Source organism: Monodon monoceros, unplaced genomic scaffold (genome assembly GCF_005190385.1).
Source record: "Monodon monoceros isolate NGI ecotype Baffin Bay Population unplaced genomic scaffold, NGI_Narwhal_1 Super_Scaffold_11, whole genome shotgun sequence".
In the NCBI taxonomy this organism is placed as follows: Eukaryota; Metazoa; Chordata; class Mammalia; order Artiodactyla; family Monodontidae; genus Monodon; species Monodon monoceros.
Window position 1 is genome coordinate 67,278,145 of NW_021703767.1, and position 23,599 is coordinate 67,301,743.

Here is a 23,599-nt window from a genome sequence, read left to right on the forward strand (position 1 = left end):
ACTGGTAATGTGTACTGTGATGTGCTGGCCTCTCTGTATTCTATACCAAACTCTCCAAACAACTGAAGTTTCTTGTTCTCTAACTAGCTGGCTGAATGTGAATATTTGGGGTTTAACCATAGAGGAAAGGTAATAATAACAAGTATTAGGACAATGCTCTATTCCTCAAAAGGCATAGGCACTTTCCTCACTCCTCTCTCCATCCCCAACCTTGAACGTTTTTGTTGGTGGCAGGCATAAACCTACAAAGCATCACTTAGAGGAGCCCAAAGTAGTCTAGCTGATTAAGCCCACAATGCATGAAACTTTAATATACTATTATGAGGCCATAAAGACAAAGAATATTCTGTATCAAGTCACTGAACTAAAGAATTTCAGAGGTGGGAGAAACCTTAGAGTTCACCTAGTTTAATCTTCTAACTAAAGGTAAAACTCCTCCAAAAGCTATGTGCCTCTCCTACTTAAATGCCTCAATTTAATTTTTTTTTCTTCCTGTTAGCCTTTTTAACTCCCTGAAAGTCTAGGTCACAACTAATATTTAATTTCCATATGTTCTGTTGGCCTTTTATTCTGTGTTTGGCCCACAGCCCAGCTAGACTGCAAGCTCAAAAAGAAAGGACAGTATTGGGGACTTCCCTGGTGGTCCAGTGGCTAAGACACTGAGCTCACAATGGAGGGGGCCTGGGTTCGATCCCTGGTCAGGGAACTAGATCCCACATGTCACAACTAAGAGTTTGCATGCCACAACTAAAGATCCTGCATGCCGCAAATAAAAGATCCCACATGCCACAACGAAGATCCCATGTGCTGCAACTAAGACCCAGCACAGCCAAATAAATAAATAAAAATTTTTTTTTTAAAAAAGGACTGCACTGGGCTTCCCTGGTGGTGCAGTGGTTGACAGTCCGCCTGCCGATGCAGGGGACACGGGTTCGTGCCCTGGTCTGGGAAGATCCCACATGCCGTGGAGCGGCTAGGCCCGTGAGCCATGGCCGCTGAGTCTGCACATCTGGAGCCTGTGCTCCGCAATGGGAGAGGCCACAACAGTGAGAGGCCCGCGTACCGCAAGAAAAAAAAAAAAAGGACTGCATTTAGTGCTGTATTACTTTAGCTTCATAAATTTTTGTGATTAGTGAAGACCTGCTATAATGAGAGCCTTTTTCTACTCAGAAAATGTGTATTATACCCAGTCACCATACCTTGGAGAGTTGCTCCTCTGACTGAGGTTCTGTGGACAGAACAGTCCCTCCTTGTGCCTTCATCTCTTCTATGTGTTTATTCAAAGAAGTTAATTTGGCCTTAGCATGAAGTTTTAGTTTTTTAATTTTGTTATCAGCAGCTTTTCTTTCTTCCTGTCAGAGAACAATGATGGTAAATACACAAATGCTTATTCATCACTTATCCAGCATATAACAAGTTATTCTCAGTAGGCATCATCTTGGACTAGTAGGGAAATCAGATTCTCTAATAATCTAAGTGAAGAAAAAAATCAAAGTGACTGTTATGTCTTTTATCAAGTGCTTGGCAAGAAAGGACAATGGTACCTGTAGAATTTCATCCTTCTGCTGTAGTTGAGCATCCTTCTGTCCAATGATTTCTTTTAGTTCCTGCACCAACTGCTCTGCATAAGCCAGGCGCTCCAGAACATCCTCTTGTGTTCTATCATTAAATTCCATGTCAGATTCTTGGGGTAATTCCTGGTATTTAGACAAAAAGTTGCCAATTTACAAGGGAAAAGGTATCAGCTTCCAAACAGGAGGTCCTTCATTCTAACTTTATCCTATGTCTTGTCCAACTCATATCCTTACTTAAGAAATCTTTCCGAGGAGATGAGAACCCAGGGGCAGGGTATGGGTTGGAGGAAAGGAGGAGCCTTAGTTGTCAAGAATGGGTCTTGGCTTATGTAAATCTTGTAGCCTAGTGGTAAAATTCCCGGGGACTGAATGCCCTGGGCTGTGGAAGTCCTCCAGAGATGTTGGTTGGATATTATTATAAGAGTTGTTTGGAGGGGCTGAGAGTTGTGGAAAAGGAGGGCGTGTGGAGGATGGTGGAGGGTGGAGGAGGGGGAATGGGTAGGGAGGGGGAGCAAAGTGAGCATGTGTGTACACTGTAAGGCGTCTAAGGCTGTGCAGGGATGGACAAGGACACGCTCATACTTACCTGGCAGAGGAAATAAAAATTTAAAAATTTTTAAATTTTAAAAAGAAATCTTTCCAATAATAACTACCCAATATTAGTTATTACCCAATATTATTATTAACCAATAATTATTATCATAGCCATTGCAATATATATTAAGTATTTTGTAAATGTTAACTATTTTACAAACATTATCTCATTTACAGTCTTATACTAATTTTACCAAAGAGAAAAATAAAGGGAAGCAAAGATCACAAAACATTTAGTGGAAGAGCTCAAAATTTAAAATTAAGAGAGTAGTTGAATAAAATTCTCTTAAATCACCAGGGAATACTGCTTGTCTTTCAAGAAAGTGAAAGGACTTTTTTTGAGTCCTATGTGACCTTCAAAAAATACAATACAGACTATAAGAGAAGTGATAGATGAATTTACAATAGCAAACAGATGGTCTGAAACCCAAAAGGTGCTCCAGTTCCACCATTTGTTGTTTCAAACCTTTCCTATGAAACAGGAATACATATCCGAGGAGTTAAAATAATCTAGCACTAAGTAAGCCCCAGGGGGACAAATGAGGACAATCTTTCTAATCTCATCCAGGACTTGATTCCCATCACTGTGTCTCACAGGCTACAAACTTACAGGAAAAGGATAATTTACAAAGTCTCAATATTTTTCTTAATCTTCTCTTCCACCTAGCACAAGGAAGGCTGCTCACACCCTTCTACCTTAAATTCTCGTCCTCAGAAGAACACGGAACATATTTCTCATTAGTTTAATTCAGAACAGAGCTACTCACAGGTTCTAAGGAAGCCCTCATATTCTCATCAGTTTCATCTCCTGATAATTCATGCAAAACAACATTTGCTAATCCTGACAATCGGCTCAGCATTTCTGCAAGAAAAGAAAACGTAAGAATCAGTCAGATACATGCTTCTCCTATGATGGTAACTATCATTTATAAGTTAAGTAAGAAAACTGTGCATGTGATATATATTAGACACAGACTACATCAGGATGATGTCTTTAAAAAGGCATTTCAATATGTACACTGTAGTCAAACACTGTTCTTTTCAGTGACAACTACACAGAGATTTTAATCACCATCACTAATGTTTTAAAAATGAAATACAAATACATAATTGTTTAGTGGAAAATAATACACCTTACAGGTTATCTTTAATGCCTTTTCTTTCACCATAATTTCATTGGCAAACATGGAGTTCTAACTATTCCTTCCCCTGCCAGACTATTATTCACTTCTAATCTGTCATATACACCCCATAGTTCAGCAAAATTTTTCTTTTTTTTTTTTTTTGCGGTACGCGGGCCTCTCACTGTTGTGGCCTCTCCCGTTGCGGAGCACAGGCTCCGGACGCGCAGCCTCAGTGGCCATGGCTCACGGGCCCAGCCGCGGGGCATGTGGGATCTTCCCAGGCCGGGGCACGAACCCATGTCCCCTGCATCGGCAGGCGGACTCTCAACCACTGCGCCACCAGGGAAGCCCAAAATTTTTCTTTTTTATGTGCCTCATGAACCTGTTCTTTCAGGAAGCTTTCTCAGTAAACCATGTGGTTTCACTAAAATTTAAATGTAATCCTTGTTCAAAACATATAGCATTAAATGCATACATTAGAAAAAAAGGAAGAATGACTAAAATCAGTAACCTATGCTTCTTCTGTAGGAAATTTGAAAAAGAAGAGCAAATTAAAACAAATTTAAGCAGAAAAAAGAAAATTAATATCAGAGCAGAAATTAATAAAATTGAAAATAGAAAAATAAAGAAAATCAGCAAAACTAAAAGTTGATTCTTTGAAAACATGAATAAAATACATAAAGCTCGGTCAGACTGACAAACAAAAAGAGAGAAGACACAAGTTGTCAATATCAGATATGAAACAGGAGAGAGACATCACTACTGACCTACCATACATTAAAAAGTAATAAAGGAACACTACAAATAACTCTATACCCATAAATTCATCAACACAGATGAAATAGGCCAATTCCTTGAAAGATAACAAGCCACCAAAACTCACTCAACTCACCTGAATACACACACACACACACACACACACTCACACACATGCAAGCGCACATACCATTTCTCTCTCTCTTCCTTTTTCCTTCATTATTTATTTAATCATTCATTCAGATCAGTGTCACTTGCTAGTCCATAAACTCCTTAAAAGTGAGAATATTAATGTTTTGATAGGAAAAATCAAAATAAACTGGACTATCATAGCATTATTATAAGCAATTATGCTGAGTGACAAAATATTATTCGGCTTTTAAAATCCTCAGCAGGAAGAAATGTAAAAGCTATTGCACAAAATAAGCACTTGAATAAAATTAGTCTCTGCTATAGTTTTCTTCCACTCAGTAACAGTGTTTAGGGCAGCCATGGTCATTAATTAAGAAATGGCAAGACCTTTGTTTCTATAACAGGTTACTTAGATAAGCAGCATATAGCATTTGGAAAAGACGTGTGAAACAGGAAAGGAAGAGAGAAGCACTAGGAGGGCAACACAGGACCATATATAATTACATATATAATTACTGAAAGGGAAACACAAAGTCATATATAAGTGCATAGCGACATAATAATCAGTCACTCATCAGGTTATGAGACTCACAACTACAGTCAGCTAAAAAACAAACAAAACTCAAAAGGACACAGACTCTAAACTTTCTTTTTAGCTCTAGACATTCAATTTTCTATAGTAATCATTAAAGAAGGAAATGAACACTATAACTAAAGAGTCTTTTTTAGGCACAGAAGTGCGTACTAATCAAATAGTCATGATAGAACCTAACATATCCAGCAGAAGCACTTTATCTTCAAATTTTTCAGACCCTGTTGGGAATAAGCAAAAGGAAAGAAAAAAAAAAAAAAAACAACCGATAGGACTCTGAGAAGATGGTAATAGCAGATAGCATAGCTTTTGGATCTTCCTAAATTCCCACATAAAAACAGACAAAGCAATTAGATAACAAAATTAAAAACCCATGGACAGCCTTTACCAAAACGAACAAGCAAACAAATAAAATGAGGCAAAGTTTCCCACAAACTCCAAAATAAACATGGATATAGAAAAAACACCAAAAGCCACAAGATCTGTGTATCACTGTTGTCCATGCAGGAGGAATAAAGGGAAGCAAAGGGTAGCAGAATGTGCCACTCACTCCAAAATATGTCACTTGGCAGAAGGACTATTTTGGGCTAAAGCACTTGAAAAACAGCAGGTACAAGCAGGGTGTGCTGATCTCCCATTTTTCTCCCTGAAAGGAAGATGTTGTCTATCTACCAGGAAGAAAAGTAATATTGTTGTCTCCAGGGATGGGAGCTGAAGCCAAAAGAAATCTGTAAAAACAAGCCTTATAAACTAACACTTATCTCCCAAGTCACTGCTCTATGATTAATGACCTCCTTCTGTTGTCTCATTTTCACAATTCACTACTGTTTGACCAACTCATTGTACAGATGTTAGATTCTAACTGCTTCTTTGGGTCTTCATTTCCTTATAAGGGCTCCCATGCCACATGAAGCTGATATTAAATAAATTTGTATGCTTTTCTCCTGTTAATCTTTCCTATATCAATTTAATTCTCAGACCTAGCCAAAAACCCTTAGAGGACAGAGGCAAATTTTTATCTCCCCTATAGAAACTGTAAGAGCACAACAGACCTAATACCAAGAGAATCACAAAAAATCCAGTGGGTATTCACTGGAAAATGTGTCCAGCCAATTCAAGAACAGTAGCTGGAAAAGGGAAATGCTTCCCCACTCCAACAACAGGTAAGTACAAGAAACCTGCAAGGTCTGAAGTGGCTAAGGCAGCGCAGGCCACATTAATTCTCCAACCGATGAGCCAGGGATCTTTTTCAGAATAGGGCCTCCACTGAGGAGAATCTTCTGAGAAAAATTTGAAAATTAAGTCCTTACCTTTCAATAATTACTTTAAAAGTAAATGGATTAAATTTTCCAATCAAAAGACATCGTGGCTGAATGGATTAAAAAAACAAGATCCAACTATATGCTGTCCACAAGAGACTCACTTGATCTCTAAGGATAACACACAGGCTGAAAGTGAAGGGATAGAAAAAGATATGCCATGAAAATAGTAACCAAAAGAAAGCAGGGGTAGCTGTACTTATAACAGACAAAAAAGACTTCAAGTAAAAAACTGACCAAGAGACAGAGAAGGTGTTTATATAATGACAGGGGAGATCAATTATTACATAACAGGATATGAACTTGTAAGTCTATAACAGGATATAACACTTGTGAATATATATGCACCCAAAATTAAAGCACCTAATTATATTTAGCAAATTTTAACAGAATTGAAGGGAGAAACAGGTAGCAATACAATAACAGTAGGAGACTTCAATATCCCACTTTCAACAATGGATAGATCATCCAGACACAAAAGCAATAAGGAAACACTGGACTTGAACAACACGTTATACAGAAAAGACCTAACAAACATATATAGAGCATTCCATCCAACAGCAGTAGAACATGCACTTTTTTTGAGTGCATATGTAACATTCTTTAGGATAGATCATATGTTGGACCACAAAACAAGTCTTAACAATCTTAAGAAGACTGAAATCACAATGAGTATCATTTCTTAACACAATGGCATGAAACTAGAAATCAATAACAAGAGGAAAAATGGAAAATTCACAAACGTGAAAATTAACACACTCCGAAAAAACAACAGGTCAAAGAAGAAATCAAAAGGGAAATCAAAAACTATCTTGAGACAGATGAAAATGAAAATATGACATATCAAAACTTATGGGATGTAGGTCAAAGAGGGAAGTTTTTTTGTTTTTTTTAAATTATTATTATTTTAACATCTTTACTGGAGTATAATTGCTTTACAATGGTGTGATATTTTCTGCTTTAAAACAAAGTGAATCAGCTATACATATACATATAACACCATATCTCTTCCCTCTTGCGTCTCCCTCCCATCCTCCCCATCCCACCGCTCTAGGTGGTCACAAAGCCCCAAGCTGATCTCCCTGTGCTATGTGGCTGCTTTCCACTAGCTGTCTATTTTACGTTTGGTAGTGTATGTATGTCCATGCCACTCTCTCACTTCATCCCAGCTTACCCTACCCCCTCCCCGTGTCCTCAACTCCATTTTCTATGTCTGCGTCTTTATTCCTGTCCTGCCCCTAGGTTCTTCAGAACCTTTTTTTTTTTTTTTTTTAGATTCCATACATATGTGTTAGCATACAGAATTTGTTTTTCTCTTTCTGACTTACTTCATTCTGTATGACAGACTCTAGGTCCATCCACCTCACTACAAATAACTCAATTTCATTTCTTTTTATGGCTGAGTATTATCCCATTGTATATATGTGCCACATCTTCTTTATCCATTCATCTGTCAATGGACACTTAGGTTGCTTCCATGTCTTGGCTCTTGTAAACAGCTGCAATGAACATTTTGGTATATGACTCTTTTTGAATTATGGTTTTCTCAGGGTATATGCCCAGTAGTGGGATTGCTGGGTTGTATGGTAGTTCTACTTTTAGTTTTTTAAGGAACCTCCATACTGTTCTCCATAGTGGCTGTATCAATTTACATTCCTACCAGCAGTGCAAGAGGGTTCCCTTTGCTCCACACCCTCTCCAGCATTGTTTGTAGATTTTTAAATGATGGTCATTCTGACTGGTGTGAGGTGATACCTCACTGTAGTTTTGATTTGCATTTCTCTAATGATCAGTGATGTTGAGCATCCTTTCATGTGTTTGTTGGCAACCTGTACACCTTCTTTGGAGAAATGTCTGTTTAGGTCTTCTGCCCAGTTTTGGATTGGGTTGTTTGTTTTTTTGATATTGAGCTGCATGAGCTGTTTGTAAATTTTGGAGATTAATCCTTTGTCAGTTGCTTCTTTTGCAAACATTTTCTCCATTCTGAGGGTTGTCTTTTCGTCTTGCTTATGGTTTCCTTTGTTGTGCAAAAGCTTTTAAGTTTCATTAGGTCCCATTTATTTTTGTTTTCATTTCCATTCCTCTAGGAGGTGGGTGAAAAAGGATCTTGCTGTGATTTATGTCAAAGAGTGTTCTTCCTATGTTTTCTTCTAAGTGTCTGGCCTTACATTTAGGTCTTTAATCCAATTTGTGTTTATTTCTGTGTATGGTGTTAGGGAGTGTTCTAATTTCATTCTTTTACATGTAGCTGTCCAGTTTTCCCAGCACCACTTATTGAAGAGGCTGTCTTTTCTCCATTGTATAGCCTTTCCTCCTTTATCAAAGATAAGGTGACCATATGTGCATGGATTTATCTCTGGGCTTTCTGTCCTGTTGCATTGATCTATATTTCTGTTTCTGTGCTAGTACCATACTGTCTTGATTTTTTTTTTTAACATCTTTATTGGGGTATAATTGCTTTACAATGGTGTGTTAGTTTCTGCTTTATAACAAAGTGAATCAGTTATACATATAAATATGTTCCCATATCTCTTCCCTCTTGCGTCTCCCTCCCTCCCACCCTCCCTATCCCACCACTCCAGGCAGTCACAAAGCACCGAGCCGATATCCCTGTGCCATGTGGCTGCTTCCCACTAGCTATCTACCTTACATTTGGTAGTGTATATATGTCCATGCCTCTCTCTCGCCCTGTCACAGCTCACCCTTACCCCTCCCCATATCCTCAAGTCCGTTCTCCAGTAGGTCTGTGTCTTTATTCCTGTCTTACCCCTAGGTTCTTCATGACATTTTTTTTCTTAAATTCCATATATATGTGTTAGCATATGGTATTTGTCTTTTTCTTTCTGACTTACTTCACTCTGTATGACAGACTCTAGGTCTATCCACCTCATTACAAATAGCTCAATTTTGTTTCTTTTTATGGCTGAGTAATATTCCATTGTATATATGTGCCACATCTTCTTTAACCATTCATCCGATGATGGGCACTTAGGTTGTTTCCATCTCCGGGCTATTGTAAATAGAGCTGCAATGAACATTTTGGTACATGACTCCTTTTGAATTTTGGTTTTCTCAGGGTATATGGCCAGGAGTGGGATTGCTGGGTCATATGGTAGTTCTATTTGTAGTTTTTTAAGAAACCTCCATACTGTTCTCCATAGTGGCTGAACCAATTCACATTCCCACCAGCAGTGCAAGAGTGTTCCCTTTTATCCACACCCTCTCCAGCATTTATTGTTTCTAGATTTTCTGATGATGGCCATTCTGACTGGTGTGAGATGATATCTCATTGTAGTTTTGATTTGCATTTCTCTAATGATTAATGATGTTGAGCATTCTTTCATGTGTTTGTTGGCAGTCTGTATATATTCTTTGGAGAAATGTCTATTTAGGTCTTCTGCCCATTTTTGGATTGGGTTGTTTGTTTTTTTGTTATTGAGCTGCATGAGCTGCTTGTAAATTTTGGAGATTAATCCTCTGTCAGTTGCTTCATTTGCAAATATTTTCTCCCATTCTGAGGGTTGTCTTTTGGTCTTGTTTATGGTTTCCTTTGCTGTGCAAAAGCTTTGAAGTTTCATTAGGTCCCATTTGTTTATTTTTGTTTTTATTTCCATTTCTCTAGGAGGTGGGTCAGAAAGGATCTTGCTGTGATTCATGTCATAGAGTGTTCTGCCTATGTTTTCCTCTAAGATTTTGATAGTTTCTGGCCTTACATTTAGGTCTTTAATCCATTTTGAGCCTATTTTTGTGTATGGTGTTAGAGAGTGATCTAATCTCATATTTTTACATGTACCTGTCCAGTTTTCCCAGCACCACTTATTGAAGAGGCTGTCCTTTGTCCACTGGACATTCCTGCCACCTTTAACAAAGATAAGGTGACCATATGTGCGTGAGTTTATCTCTGGGCTTTCTATCCTGTTCCATTGATCTATCTTTCTGGTTTTGTGTCGGTGCCATACTGTCTTGATTACTGTAGCTTTGTAGTATAGTCTGAAGTCAGGGAGCCTGATTCCTCCAGCTCTGTTTTTCGTTCTCAAGATTGCTTTGGCTATTCAGGGTCTTTTGTGTTTCCATACAAATTGTGAAATTTTTTGTTCTAGTTCTGTGAAAAATGCCAGTGGTAGTTTGAAAGGGATTGCATTGAATCTATAGATTGCTTTGGGTAGTAGAGTCATTTTCACAATGTTGATTCTTCCAATCCAAGAACATGGTATATCTCTCCATCTATTTGTATCATCTTTAATTTCTTTCATCAGTGTCTTATAATTTTCTGCATACAGGTCTTTTGTCTCCTTAGGTAGGTTTATTCCTAGATATTTTATTCTTTTCGTTGCAATGGTAAATGGGAGTGTTTTCTTGATTTCACTTTCAGATTTTTCACCATTAGTATATAGGAATGCCAGAGATTTCTGTGCATTAATTTTGTATCCTGCTACTTTACCAAATTCATTGATTAGCTCTAGTAGTTTTCTGGTAGCATCTTTAGGATTCTCTATGTATAGTATCATGTCATCTGCAAACAGTGACAGCTTTACTTCTTCTTTTCCAATTTGGATTCCTTTTATTTCTTTTTCTTCTCTGATTGCTGTGGCTAAAACTTCCAAAATTATGTTGAATAATAGTCGTGAGAGTGGACAACCTTGTCTTGTTCCTGATCTTAGAGGAAATGGTTTCAGTTTTTCACCACTGAGAATGATGTTGGCTGTGGGTTTGTCATATATGGCATTTATTATGTTTAGGTAAGTTCCCTAAGAGGGAATGTTATAGCAACAAATGCCCAACCTTTAAAAAAATAAATATCTCGAATAAACAACGTAACTTTACACCTTAAGGAACTAGAAAAAGAAGAACAAACTAAGCTGAAAGTTAGCAGAAGGAACGAAATAACCAAGATCAGAGCAGAAACAAATGAACTGAAGAGTATAAAAATAACAGAAAAGATTGATGAAACTAAGTGATTTTCTATAAAGATAAAATTGACAAACTGTTAGGTATATCAACTAAGAAAGAAAGGAGAAAATTCAAATAAAGCCAGGGGCTCTCCTGGTGGCACAGTGGTTAAGAATCCACCTGCCAATGCAGGAAGAACCCACATGCCGTGAAGCAACTAAGCCCGTGTGCCGCAACTACTGAAGCCTGAGCACCTAGAGCCCATGCTCCACAACAAGAGAAACCACCACAATGAGAAGCCCGTGCACCACAATGAAGAGTAGCCCCCACTTACCGCAACTAGAGAAAGCCCGCACACAGCAACAAAGACCCAATGCAGCCAAAAATAAATACATAAATAAATAAAAGACAGTAAGATGGATATCACAGAAATACAAAGGATCATAAGAGACTACAATATACAATTATATGCCAAAAAATTGGATAACCTTGAAGAAATGGATAAATTTCTAGAAACACACAACCTACCAAGACTCATTCATGAAGAAATAGAAAATCTGAAGAGACCAATAACAGTAAGAAATGGTAATCAAAAACCTCTTAACTAAGAAATGTCCAGGACCTGGTGGCTTCACTGGTGAATTCTACCAAATGTTTAAAGAAGAATTAATGCCAATCCTTTTCAAACTCTTCCCAAAAATCAAAGAGGAGGGAACACTTTCAAATTCATCTTACAAGACTAGCGTTACCTGATAATGAATCCGTACAAGGACACTACAGGAAGAGAAAATTACAGCCCTATGTCCCTGATGAACATAGATGCAAAAATTCTCAACAAAATACTAACAGATCAAATTCAGCTTCACACTAGCAGGACCATACACCATGATCAGGTAGAATTTATTCCTTGGATACAAGGATGGTTCAACATCCACAAATCAATTAATGTGATACACCACATCAACAAAATGATGGATAAATATCATAAAATCATCTGAATAGATGCAGGAAAAGCATTTGACAAAATCCAACACTCTTTCATGATAAAAACTGAACAAATTAGATACAGATGGGATGTACCTCAACATAATAAGTTTATATATGACAAGGCCACAGCTAACATCATACTCAATGGTGAAAAGCTGAAAGCTTTTCCTCTAAGATCAGAAACAAGACAAGGATGCCTATTCTCACCACTTCTACTCTGTATAGTACTGGAATTCCTAGGGAGAGTAATTAGGCAATAAAAATAAATAAAAGCCATCCAAATCAGAAAGAAAGAAGTAAAATTGTCTCTGCAGAAGACATGATCTTACATAGAGAAAACTCTAAAGAATCCACGAAAAGGCTGTTAAAACTAATAAATTAACTCAGTAAAGTCAAAGGATACAAAATCAGTATACAAAAGTTATTGTTTTTATACACTAACAATGAGCTAGCCAAAAAAATAATAAATTAAGAAAACAACCCCATGTTTAATAGCACCAAAAATAATAATAAAGTACTTAGGAATAAATTTAATGAAGGAGGTGAAAGATCTGTGCACTGAAAACTATAAAACATTGGTGAAAGAGATTAAAGAAGACACAAATAAATGCAAAGATATCCTGTGTTCATGGATTAGAAGAGTTAATATTGTTAAAATGTAACTACCACTCAAAGCAATGTACAGAGTCAGCACAATCCTTATCAAAACTCCACTGACTTTTTTCACAGAAATAGAAAGAAAAATCCTAAAATCATATAGAACCACAAAAGACCCTGAAAGGCCAAAGCAAGGAAGATCAATTCATCATCAAAGAAGGTGCCAAGTATAGACAACGAGTAAAGGACAGTCTATTCAATAAATGGTATTGGGAAAACTGGATATCCACATGCAGAAGAATAAAATTGGACCCTTATCTGACACCACATACAAAAATTAACTCCAACTTGGTTAAAAACTTGAACATAAGACCTGAACTGTAAAACTAGTAGAAGAAACACAGAAAAAAGCCTTCTCCACATTCGTGTGGGCAATTATTTCTTGGCTATGATCCCAAAAGTGCAGACAACAAAAGCAAAAATAGAAAAATGAGATTCCATCAAAGTAAAAAGCTTCTGCATAGCAAAGAAAACAATGAAGAGAATGAAGAGACAAACTATGGAATGGAAGAAAATATTTGGAAACCACACACCTGATAAAGGATTCATATCCAAAATATATAAGTAACTCTAACAACTTAATAGCAAGAAAACAAATAACCCATTTTTTAAATGGGCAAAGGATTTAGATAGACACTTCTCAAAAGAAGACATACAAATGGTCAACAGGTATATGATAAACGCTCAACATCACTAATCATCAAGAGAATGCAAATCAAAATCACAACATCACCTCACACCTGTTAGAAAGGCTATTATCAAAAAGACGAAAGATAACAAGTGTTGGCCAGGATGTGGAGAAAAAGGCATGCTTGAACACTGTTGGTGGGAAGGTAAATTGGCATGGCCATTATGAAAAACATATGGAGGTTCTACAAAAAACTAAAAATAGAACTACCATCTGATCCAGCAATTCCACTTCTGGGTATATACCTAAAGGAAATGAAATTAGTATCTTGAGGAGATATCTGCACTCCCGTGTTCACTGCAGCATTATTCACAACAGCTAAATTACAGAATCAACCTAAGTGTCCACTGACAGATGAATGGATAAAGAAAATGTATACAGTATATACACACAATGGAATATTATTCAGTCCTAAAAAAATAAGGAAATCCTGCCATTTGTGAAAACATAGATGAACCTAGACGACATTATGCGGAGTGAAATAAGCCAGGTACAGAAAGACAAGTACTGCATGATCTCATCTATATATGGAATCTAAAAAAGTCAAACTCAAGGAAGCAGAGAGTAGAATAGTGATTGCCAGGTAGTAGAGGGTAGGGGAAATGGGGAGATATTTGTTAAAGGGTACAAAATTTCAATTATGCCAGATGAATAATGTCTGGGAATCTAATGTACAGCATGGTGACTACAGGCAGTTTGCTAAGAGAGTAATTTTAAATATTCTCACCTCCAAAAAAAAATAAAAAGGTAACTACATAAGATGATAAATATATTAATTAGCTTGACTGTGGTAATCATTTAACAATGTATACATATATCAATACATCACTAACACCTTAAATGTATACATTTTTGTCAATTACACCTCAAAGAAGCTTAAAAAAATGACTAATATCTACTTCCAATATTGACACCTACTTAACAAAAATTAACGGGTAAGTATTAATTGCTAAATGAATGTAGAGCACCTAACAGTACAGCAGAGCACAAACAGTAGGTATATGACAGAAATGTGTATCATATTTACTTTTACAAAAGAAAAATTAAACTTTGATATTCTTACCATTTTCTATGATGCAAACTTTGGTGAACACACACACACGGGTATATATGTGATTTCTTCATATGAATTAAAACAAATAAATTTATCAATTATCCCCCAACAAAAATAGAAAAACCCAGAAATGAAGCAGAAACACAAGAAATAATTTAAAATTAAAAAAATATTTTGGAAATAAAGATGAAACTAAAGGGAATAAGTATATGAATAATCACAACAAAGTTGCCTTAAAAAAAAAGAAAGTTGAAAGGAAGGATAATTTTAAAAATCAAAAAGAAATTCGCCATAAATTAAACATGTAACTACTTTGTGACCCAGTAATTTTACTCCTAGGCATTTATCTCAGAGCAATGAAAACTTAAATTCACCCATAAACCTATACATGAATGTTCTTAGCAGCTTTAGTTTTAAGCACCCCAAACTGGAATCAGCAAGGATGTCCTTCAACAAGTAAATGGTTAAATAAACTATGGTACAGGCATAGCTCGTTTTATTGAGCTTTGCTTTATTGTACTTTGCAGATATTGATTGCATTTTTTACAAATTGAAGGTTTGTGGCAACTCTGTGTTGAGCCAGAGTCTACTGGTACCATTTTTCCTATAGCACTTGCTCACTTCATATCTCTCTGTGTCACATTTTGTTAACTCTCGCACTATTTCAAGCCTTTTCACTATTCTTATATTTATGGTGGTCTGTGATCTTTGATGTTACTATTGTAATTGTTGTGGGGCACCATGAACCACACCCTTATCAGGTGGTGAACTTAATCAATAAATGCTGTATGTGTCCTAACTGCTCCACCCACCAGCCGTTCCCTCTCCTTGGGTTTCCCTATTCCCCGAGACAAAACAGTATGGAAATTAGGCCAATTAATAATCCTACAATGGCCTCTAAGTGTTCAAGTGAAAGGAGGAGTCACACGTCTCTCACTTTAAATCAAAAGCTAGGAGTGATTAAGCTTAGTGAGGAAGGGAGGTCAAAAGCCGAGAGAGGACGAAAGGCCTCTTGCGCTAAACAGCCATGTTGTAATTGCAAAGGAAAATTTCTTGAAGGAAATTAAAAGTGCTACTCCAGCGAACTCACAATGATAATAAAGCAAAAGAGCCTTATTGCTGATGTGGAGAAAGTTTCAGTGGTCTAGATAGAAGATCAAATCAGCTACAACATTCCCTTAAGCCAAACCCTAACCCAGAGCAAGGCCCTAACTCCCTTCAATTCTGTGAAGGCTGAGAGAGGTGAGGAATCTGCAGAAGAAAAGTTTAAGTTAGCAGAGGTTGGTTCATGAGGTTGAAACAAGGTGAAACAGCAAGTGCTGATGTAGAAGCTGTAGCAAGTTATCTAGAAGATCTAGCTAAGATAATTAGTGAAGGTGGCTACACTAAACAACAGATTCTCAGCGTAGACAAAACAGCCTCCTATTGGAAGAAGATGCCATCTAGGATTTTCATAGCTAGCGAGAAGTTAATGCCTGGCTTCAAAGCTCAAAGGACAGTCTGACTCTCTTGTTAGGGGTTAATGCAGCTGGAGACTAAGTTGAAGCCAATGCTCATTTACCATCCCGAAAATCCTAGGGCTCTTAAGAATGATGTTAAATCTACTCTGCCTGTGCTCTATAAATGGAAAAACAAAGCCTGGATAACCACGTCTGTTTACAACATGGTTTACTGAATATTTAAGCCCACTGTTGAGACCTACTGCTCAGAAAAAAAGATTCCTTTCAAATTATTGCTGCTCATTAACAATGCACCTGGTTATCCAAGAGCTCTCATGGAAATGTATAATGAAATTAATGTTGTTTTCATGCCTGCTAACAAAACATCCATTCTGCAACCCAAATTCTTTTTGAAATTATCCAGGAGTAATTTCAACTCTCAAGTCTTATTATTTAAGAAATACATTCCCTAAGGCTATAGCTGTCATAGATTCCTCTGATGGATTTGGGCAAAGTAAACTGAAAACCTTCTGGAAAGGACTGACCATTCTAGATTCTGCTAAGAACATTCATGCTTCACTAAAAAAGGTAAAAATATTAACATTAACAGGAGTTTGGGAGAAGTCAAGCCCAACCCTCACTGATGACCTCTGAGAGGTTCAAGACTTTGGTGGAAGAAGTAACTGCAGATGTGGTGGAAACAGCAAGAGAACTAGAATTAAAAGTAGAGGCTGAAGATGTGACTGAATTGCTGCAATCTAAGGATAAATCTTTAAAGGATGAGGAGTTACTCCTTCTAGATGAACAAAGAAAGTGGTTTCTTGAGATGGAATCTACTCCTGGTGAAGATGCTACAAAGACTGTTGAAATGACAGCAAAACATTTAGAATATTACATAAACTTAGTTAACAGAGTAGCGGCAGGTTTGAGAGGATCAAGTCCAATTTTCAAAGAAATTCTACTGTGGGTAAAATGCTATCAAACAGCACTGCATGTTACAGAGAATTTGTTCATGAAAGGAAGAGTTAATCGATGCAGCAAACTTCAATGTTGTCTTATTTTTAAAAACTGCCACAACCATTCCAACTTTCAGCAACTACCACCCTGATCAGTCAGCAGCCATGAACATCAAGGCAAGATCCAGTATCTACCAGCAAAAAGATTACAACTTGCTGAAGGCTCAGATGGTAGCATTTTTCATGATAAAGCACTTTTTAATTAAGGTATGTATATTTTTTAGACATAATGCTATTTCACACTTAAAAGACTACAATATAGTGTAAATGTAATTTTTATATGCACTGGGAAACCAAAAAATTTGTGTGACTCACTTTATTGTGATATTAGCTTTACTGCAGTGGTCTGGAACTGAACCCACAATATCTCCAAGGTATGCCTGTACATACATACCATGGCATACTACATAGCAATAAACAAGAACAAGCTACTGATACACCTAACAATTTAGATGAATGAATCCCCAGGAAATTATGCTGAATGAAAAAGAAAAAGCCAGTTCCAAAAGGTTACATGCTATATAATTCCACATTTACAGAATATTTTGAAATGACAAAATTTTAGAAATGGAGGACAGATGAATGGTTACCAGTGCTTAGGGAGAAGCTGAAGGTGAGAGGGTAGGAGGTGGTTATAATTATAAAACGGCAACACAAGGTATCCTTGTGGTGTTAGAACTGTTCAATATCTTAATTATGGTGGTGGATACAGGAACCTACACATAGGTGATAAAATCTTATAGAACTTAACATACATGTATACAAATAAAATTGGGGAATGTATTATCAGCATCCTGGTTGTGACATTATACAATAGTTTTCTAAAATGTTACCACTGAAGGAAACTGGACAACGCATACAAGGTTTCTCTCTGTATTATTTATTAGGATTGCATGTGAATCCACAATTATCTCAATTTAAAAAATAAAAAGATTAAACTAAATGTGATATCTTACGATAATACCGTGGAACAGAAAAAGGACATCAATGGAGAAATGAGTAAAATCCAAAGTATGGAGTTTAGTTAATAGTAATGCATCAGTGTTGATTTCTTAGTTTTGACAAATGCACTTTTCTACTGTAACATGCTAACATTAGAGAATACTGGGTGAGAGATATACTGAATTCTGAACTATCTTTGCATATCTTCTATAGTAAATTTAATATTGTTCCTAATGCTTTGTTTCTCTTAAAAAATTCAAAGAAATAAATAGTAAAGAAGGAATCAAGAGAAAGTGATAAATATTGCAGATAAGCAATGAGGATAATAGGATCCCCGAAAAAGAAAACCAAAGCAAAGGTACAGAACAAACGCAAAAAACAAAAGCCAAGAGCACTTATCTGAAATTTTAAAAGATCTGAAGTTACATATTGAAAGAGGCCACCAGATACCTGAGAATATCAACCCAGAATGACCAACAAGACATTCTAGTAAAATTAATGGACTTAAAAGAATTCTTTGAGGTTTAGGCTGAAATGTGACTTACAAGCAAAAAAAAAAAAAAGACTATGGTCAGACTTTTCAACAGCAATGTTTTTGCCAGAAAAAAAAATGGAGTTACAGACTTGAGATATTTAAGGAAAGAAAATGTGAGCTAAGGATTTTATTTTCAGAAAATATGACCTTCAGATATAAAGAGCACAGACAGAATGTTACAAACTTGCAAGAAAATTAATGAAATATTTTCCCAGTAGCCTTTCCTAAGGCATCTATTAGAGAAAAAGCTTGAGATAACCAAAATGACTAAAGAAACATCATCATAAGGACTGGTGTGAGCACTAAATATGTTACTCATAGAACTAAGACTGGGATGGAGACAGCATAGTATTTAATGATTATATGCTCTGACAACATATAGGGCTCCAATTTTTAAAATATGGGGAAAATGTAAATAGCATATACAAAAAAAAAACTAATAAAAATTTTAACAACCAAAATTGGCAGTGTTCATTATCAGTATTATTATTCCTTGACTATTATATGTGCCCTGTGGAATTAAATGAGTAATTATGGGCATAGTAATTCTATCAGTCATTATGAAAAAAGGAGATAGACATATAACACAAAAGAAATTAAGAACCCCAAAATAAAAACTAATCTTGAATTTGAATCAAAAGTACCAGTATGAACCTATAAGGTATTTTACCTTAGTATATATATTTTCCTAGCTCTGTGCGTTGAAAAAAGCTATGACAAACTGAGAAGCAATAAGTATTTCTAGTCTTGAAATACTATTCCCCGTTAAAAAAAAATTTTTTTTTAATAGGAGGGCTTCTTAGAGAAATGGCTGATTTCAATTCTGAAGCAGGAAATGGTACAAAATGAGCCTGAAACATTTTTTCATACAAAATAGCAAGGAAGCTATCAAAGACTAACATAGAGTCATGTCAAAAGGATCCAGGAGACAAACTGAAGAAGTTCCCACAGGCCAAAGGAACAATTGAATTTCTAATAAGATTATGAATTAAATTGCAACAGATATTTAAATCCACCAAAAATGTTTAAATTCACAAGTTCATAATAATAATAAACTGGTCATCATCTGAACTAAGTATCATGAAAACTAGGTAAGTACAAGGATTTATCTTGTCTTTTCTATTTGGACTTTGCCTTATGACTCCATGATGCAAGAGTGATTTCTATAGCTGTTGACATTAAAGGAATAACATGGAAGTGTAAAAGGATGCGCACCTCAGGCACAGTTAGGGTCTTTAGGTAACTCAGAGGTTGGGAACCTGAGGGCAAGAGAGCCACTAAGTAGCCATGCTTAAGCTAAACAAAGAAAGATGGATCTCTGCCTCTGAAAGGCTCACTGTAGGATAGAAATGGGCAAATGCACATATAAAAATTAGTAAAGGGGAAAACATATAGTAATAAATTAATGTAAGGAATATCTGTGACTACTGGACAAGCAACGCTCTTGCTGTTGTTTTATAAAGCACCAGAATCATGAATAGCAATTTGGGAAAAGAATAAAATAAAGAGCTTCATGCCAAGGTCAGGGTTCAATAAAACATTCAGGCAAATAAAACAATCCCTCAGAGTCAATGCTGGCCACACCTTCTATAAATTCTGCCACAGGATCTCAACACTTCTGTGTTGAGGTGGCATTTAGAATTCCATGAGTCTTATTTTCTCAGTATTCACTGCTAATTATTTTCAAAATATCTACTTGGTGTGGAGCATTATGCTAAGAACCACAAAAATATAAAAAGAAATATAAGGCATGCCCCAACCACAGGGAACCTAGTACAAAATGCATGGGAAAATAAAGTAACTGAAGACAGTGAGCACATGCCTATGACTACATGCATACGCACCACTTGCTTTGGAATTTAAATCACATTTTCCCACAGAAACAACAACACAGAAAATGGTTGTATTTCCATATCAGTCCTCAAACTCACTCAATGCATGTTTAGCTGAGCCTCAGTAGTTTTCCTTAATTCTAAGTGATCCTCAACCAGTTTGAGAAGCTGATAGGAAATGGTGCTATATAGCTGGGAAAAGCATATGCAATACTATGATATAATTTTACAATTAGAAAATGGAAAACTAGTTTTCATAACACAAAAAAACTTGTTTTTATTAAACAAATTTAGCAGTAAACAGTAGCTATAACTTATATACACAGTACTATGTACTAAATACTACTCCAATTGCTTTACATATAATAACTTATTTATCCTCATCATTTTACTCATTTTATTTTTAAAACAACTCCAAGGAGGAGTTCTATCAATATCCCTAGTATTAAAGTGTGTAAGGCATAGGGAAGTTAAGTAATCTTCCCAGTCACAGAGCTCGACAAAGCTTCTTTACTGGTAGAGATTCAGAAGATAACCTATTTTCTGAGCAACCTCATCACCCAACATTCTTCACTGGGGCTGAAAATAGTGCTGGAGGCATGAGAGCACTCGTATACTTGTATATACTTACAGTTATATAACCACTAGACTAAAATGAAATGACTCACAGTAGTAGGGCTCTAAAGAATTCCGTATTGTTTATACCATAGATAGGCTCATTCAAGGGAACAAAGGATATTTGCACATGGATATTCACTACAGCAGTGGTTTTTGTTTGTTTGTTTTTAAGAGAGTTTATTTTTACTTTTAAAAATTTTTGGCCTCGCAGCATGCAGGATCTTAGTTCCCGGACCAGGGGTCAAACCCGTGCCCCCTGCAGTCGAAGCACAGAGTCTTAACCACTGGACTGCCGGGGAAGTCCCTACAGCAGTGTTTGTGATGACTAATGACTGAAAACAATATCAATGTCCATCAGTAGGGGACAGGCTAAATACATTTTGATATTTCTACAGGGGAATGCTGTACAGCCTTTTAAAAGAATGGGATAGTTTATACTTATGGATATGGAAAAAATACCTTATAGTATAAAGTGGAAAAAAAAGGTGTAGAATAGCAGGTATATTATGATTCAACTTGTGTGAGAGAGAAAAGGAGAGGGATATATATTATACATGTGCTTGAATATGATCAGAAATTTTCTTAAGAATAAACAAATTATTTACAGTGCTTACTTCTGGGAAATAGGGAATGGGGAAAAGGATCAGTACATAGAGGAGAAAGAGATTTTTGTTTTTATATTATATCCTTTTGTATTGAATTTACTTTTACCAAAAGCACATACTGCTGATTTTAAATTAGCTTAATTAAAAATGGAGTATTGTAGAGCTTAACATCCTTTCATATAGTGGTTCCTAACAATATACTAGTAGGTAATGATCAGTGATGAGATGTGTCCCAAATAATTTATTTCTAATAGTAGTTAAGCTAGAGAAGTTTATGAATGATTTTTTATAAACAAGAATAAAATCAACATCCTTTTAATTAATCCACTAATGTAACGGGGAAAAAAAGAGAGACTTTAATATTCAAGCAGAGGGAAAAGAGAGTTATATCCTAAAGATGATTATTTTTAGAAGAGGCTGCATCTCAGAGGAATGGAGGTCCTCAATAATAATAATAATAATAATAAATTAAAATAAAAAGGATTCCCCCAATCTGGAAGTCCTCAGAGATGCAAACACCTTTCTCAAAAAATAAGGAAACATCTTTATGTGATCTCCAGATTGGGGTGGGAGTGTCCCAGAAAATGGGCAAGAATTTGTTTTCATCCTTTTAAATATGTATGTTTTTGTATATTTTATAAGTAATATATTTACAGTGTTATTCATAATTTATAATTAAATATACAGTATTTAGAGGATGGTTGCTCAAAAAAAAGTTTTATTGATAGGGCAAGCAATTAAAAATGTTTGGAAACTACTGATGTAGTCCAACAAATTTAATGCAGTGAAGAGGAAAGCATTAAACGGCCATTCCATGGTCAAAGGATGAAAAGTAAAAGCTGTGAAACAGTCAGTGTACAACGTCTGCAATTTTTTGACCATTCACAATTATTCTGACCATCCAAATTTAATTACTTCATTCTTCTGAAAAGGCCTCCAGCCTTTCTGCGGAGAGTTCTCCACTGCCATCTTGCACAGAACTGTGAGAGTCTTTAAAAGCTCAGAAAGCTTCCAACTACCTCCAAAAGTGAAAGTACTTATCCAGTGATTTTTAAATATCTCTGCCCCACTCTTAAACTGTCCTCTCCGCACAGACCAACTGGAACTCTTTGAGTAAGTCAGACAAATATATTCCTTATTTGTCGAGGGGCTCATCCTCTGCTTCACACTCCTACGCACCACTCCTGTTACGCAGAATAAACATCCTCCACACCACCAAATCAAGTCCTTTTTCCTCCAGAACTCTATTAAGGGTTCCCTTTCCTCTAACTGCCTGACCACCTCTGATTCCTGGGACTTTAGTGTTGATGGGATCGCAAGGATCTTCCCTCTCTCCGAATCTCTCCAGCAACTCATTAGCAGGATCATTCGTCAGGCCCTCGTTTGAGTTACTGTCGCCAATGTTTCTGCGATCTCTGCCCTCAAGACTTTTGGTTTGTCTGGGTCCCGCCTCCCCTTCCCGACACTAAGTTTGTTTAGGGCCTGAGCGCAGGGGCCTGGCAGGTTCTCTCCGACGTCAGCTGTTGAGTACACAGGTCAGCCAGAGCAGGCCGCTCAGGGAACAAGGCCGTCCTGACAGGACCGACCGGAGCGCCTTTCTCCGTCGCTCCCGGAGGAGAAACGTCCTGGGGATGGGGTAAAGAGTGCATATGTGCCTAGAGGCCGCACAGGGCGACCCCGAAGCCATCCGGTGGGGCCAGCTGGCGGGTGGACGATTAGAACTAGGCCTGGTAGGTGAAGGGAGGCGGACTGAACGGCCGGATCCGGGACTGAATCAGGACGGGGAGGGAATCCGAGTGTGGCTGCTTTGGCAGCCCCGCGGGTGCTGTGGCGGGGGTGACCGTTACAAGGCTCAAGGAGGCGAAGAGTTGGGGAGCGTCCCCCACTCACCTGGAAGAGGCTGTCGCCGGAGGCTCCAGCTGCCCCCCTCCCAAATTTAAGCCACGTCAGCTCGGGAATCCCGTACGCGACACCTACCGCTGCAGCGCCCCGCCAAGGGACTCAACCACTGGCAGTTGGGACGGAAAAGGGGATTAGGCTATGGACCAATCAGGACTTAGCAGCCGGGCGTTACCAGGGAGACCAGGCACGCCTTGTTTGTAACTAACCCATCAACAATGACAGAGACCAATCAACGTCGGGATGTGCTCCGCTTCCTCAAAGAAACAGCCAATGGACTCTGAAGAGTGGAGGAGGGGCGGAGTCAGACGGGAGCAAGGGTTCCGGAAGAAAATCTAGGGAAGAG

The 23,599-nt window shown here is 37.2% G+C and overlaps 1 protein-coding gene across 6 annotated transcripts in view; it reads right to left on the minus strand.

The window, feature by feature from the left end:
- Nucleotides 1–23,383, minus strand: part of GOLGB1 (golgin B1) — an 86,928-nt gene extending 63,545 nt beyond the window's left edge. For all 6 annotated transcript variants that reach the window (XM_029213832.1, XM_029213830.1, XM_029213831.1 and 3 more), the window contains exons 1-4: nucleotides 23,245–23,383; nucleotides 2,936–3,030; nucleotides 1,545–1,697; nucleotides 1,200–1,352 (exon numbers count right to left, since the gene is read on the minus strand). In XM_029213832.1, coding sequence (XP_029069665.1) covers nucleotides 1,200–1,352; nucleotides 1,545–1,697; nucleotides 2,936–3,028 — 399 coding nt within the window. In that variant the 5' untranslated portion in view covers nucleotides 3,029–3,030; nucleotides 23,245–23,383. The remainder of the gene's footprint in view (nucleotides 1–1,199; nucleotides 1,353–1,544; nucleotides 1,698–2,935; nucleotides 3,031–23,244) is intronic.
- Nucleotides 23,384–23,599: the final 216 nt, after the last annotated feature.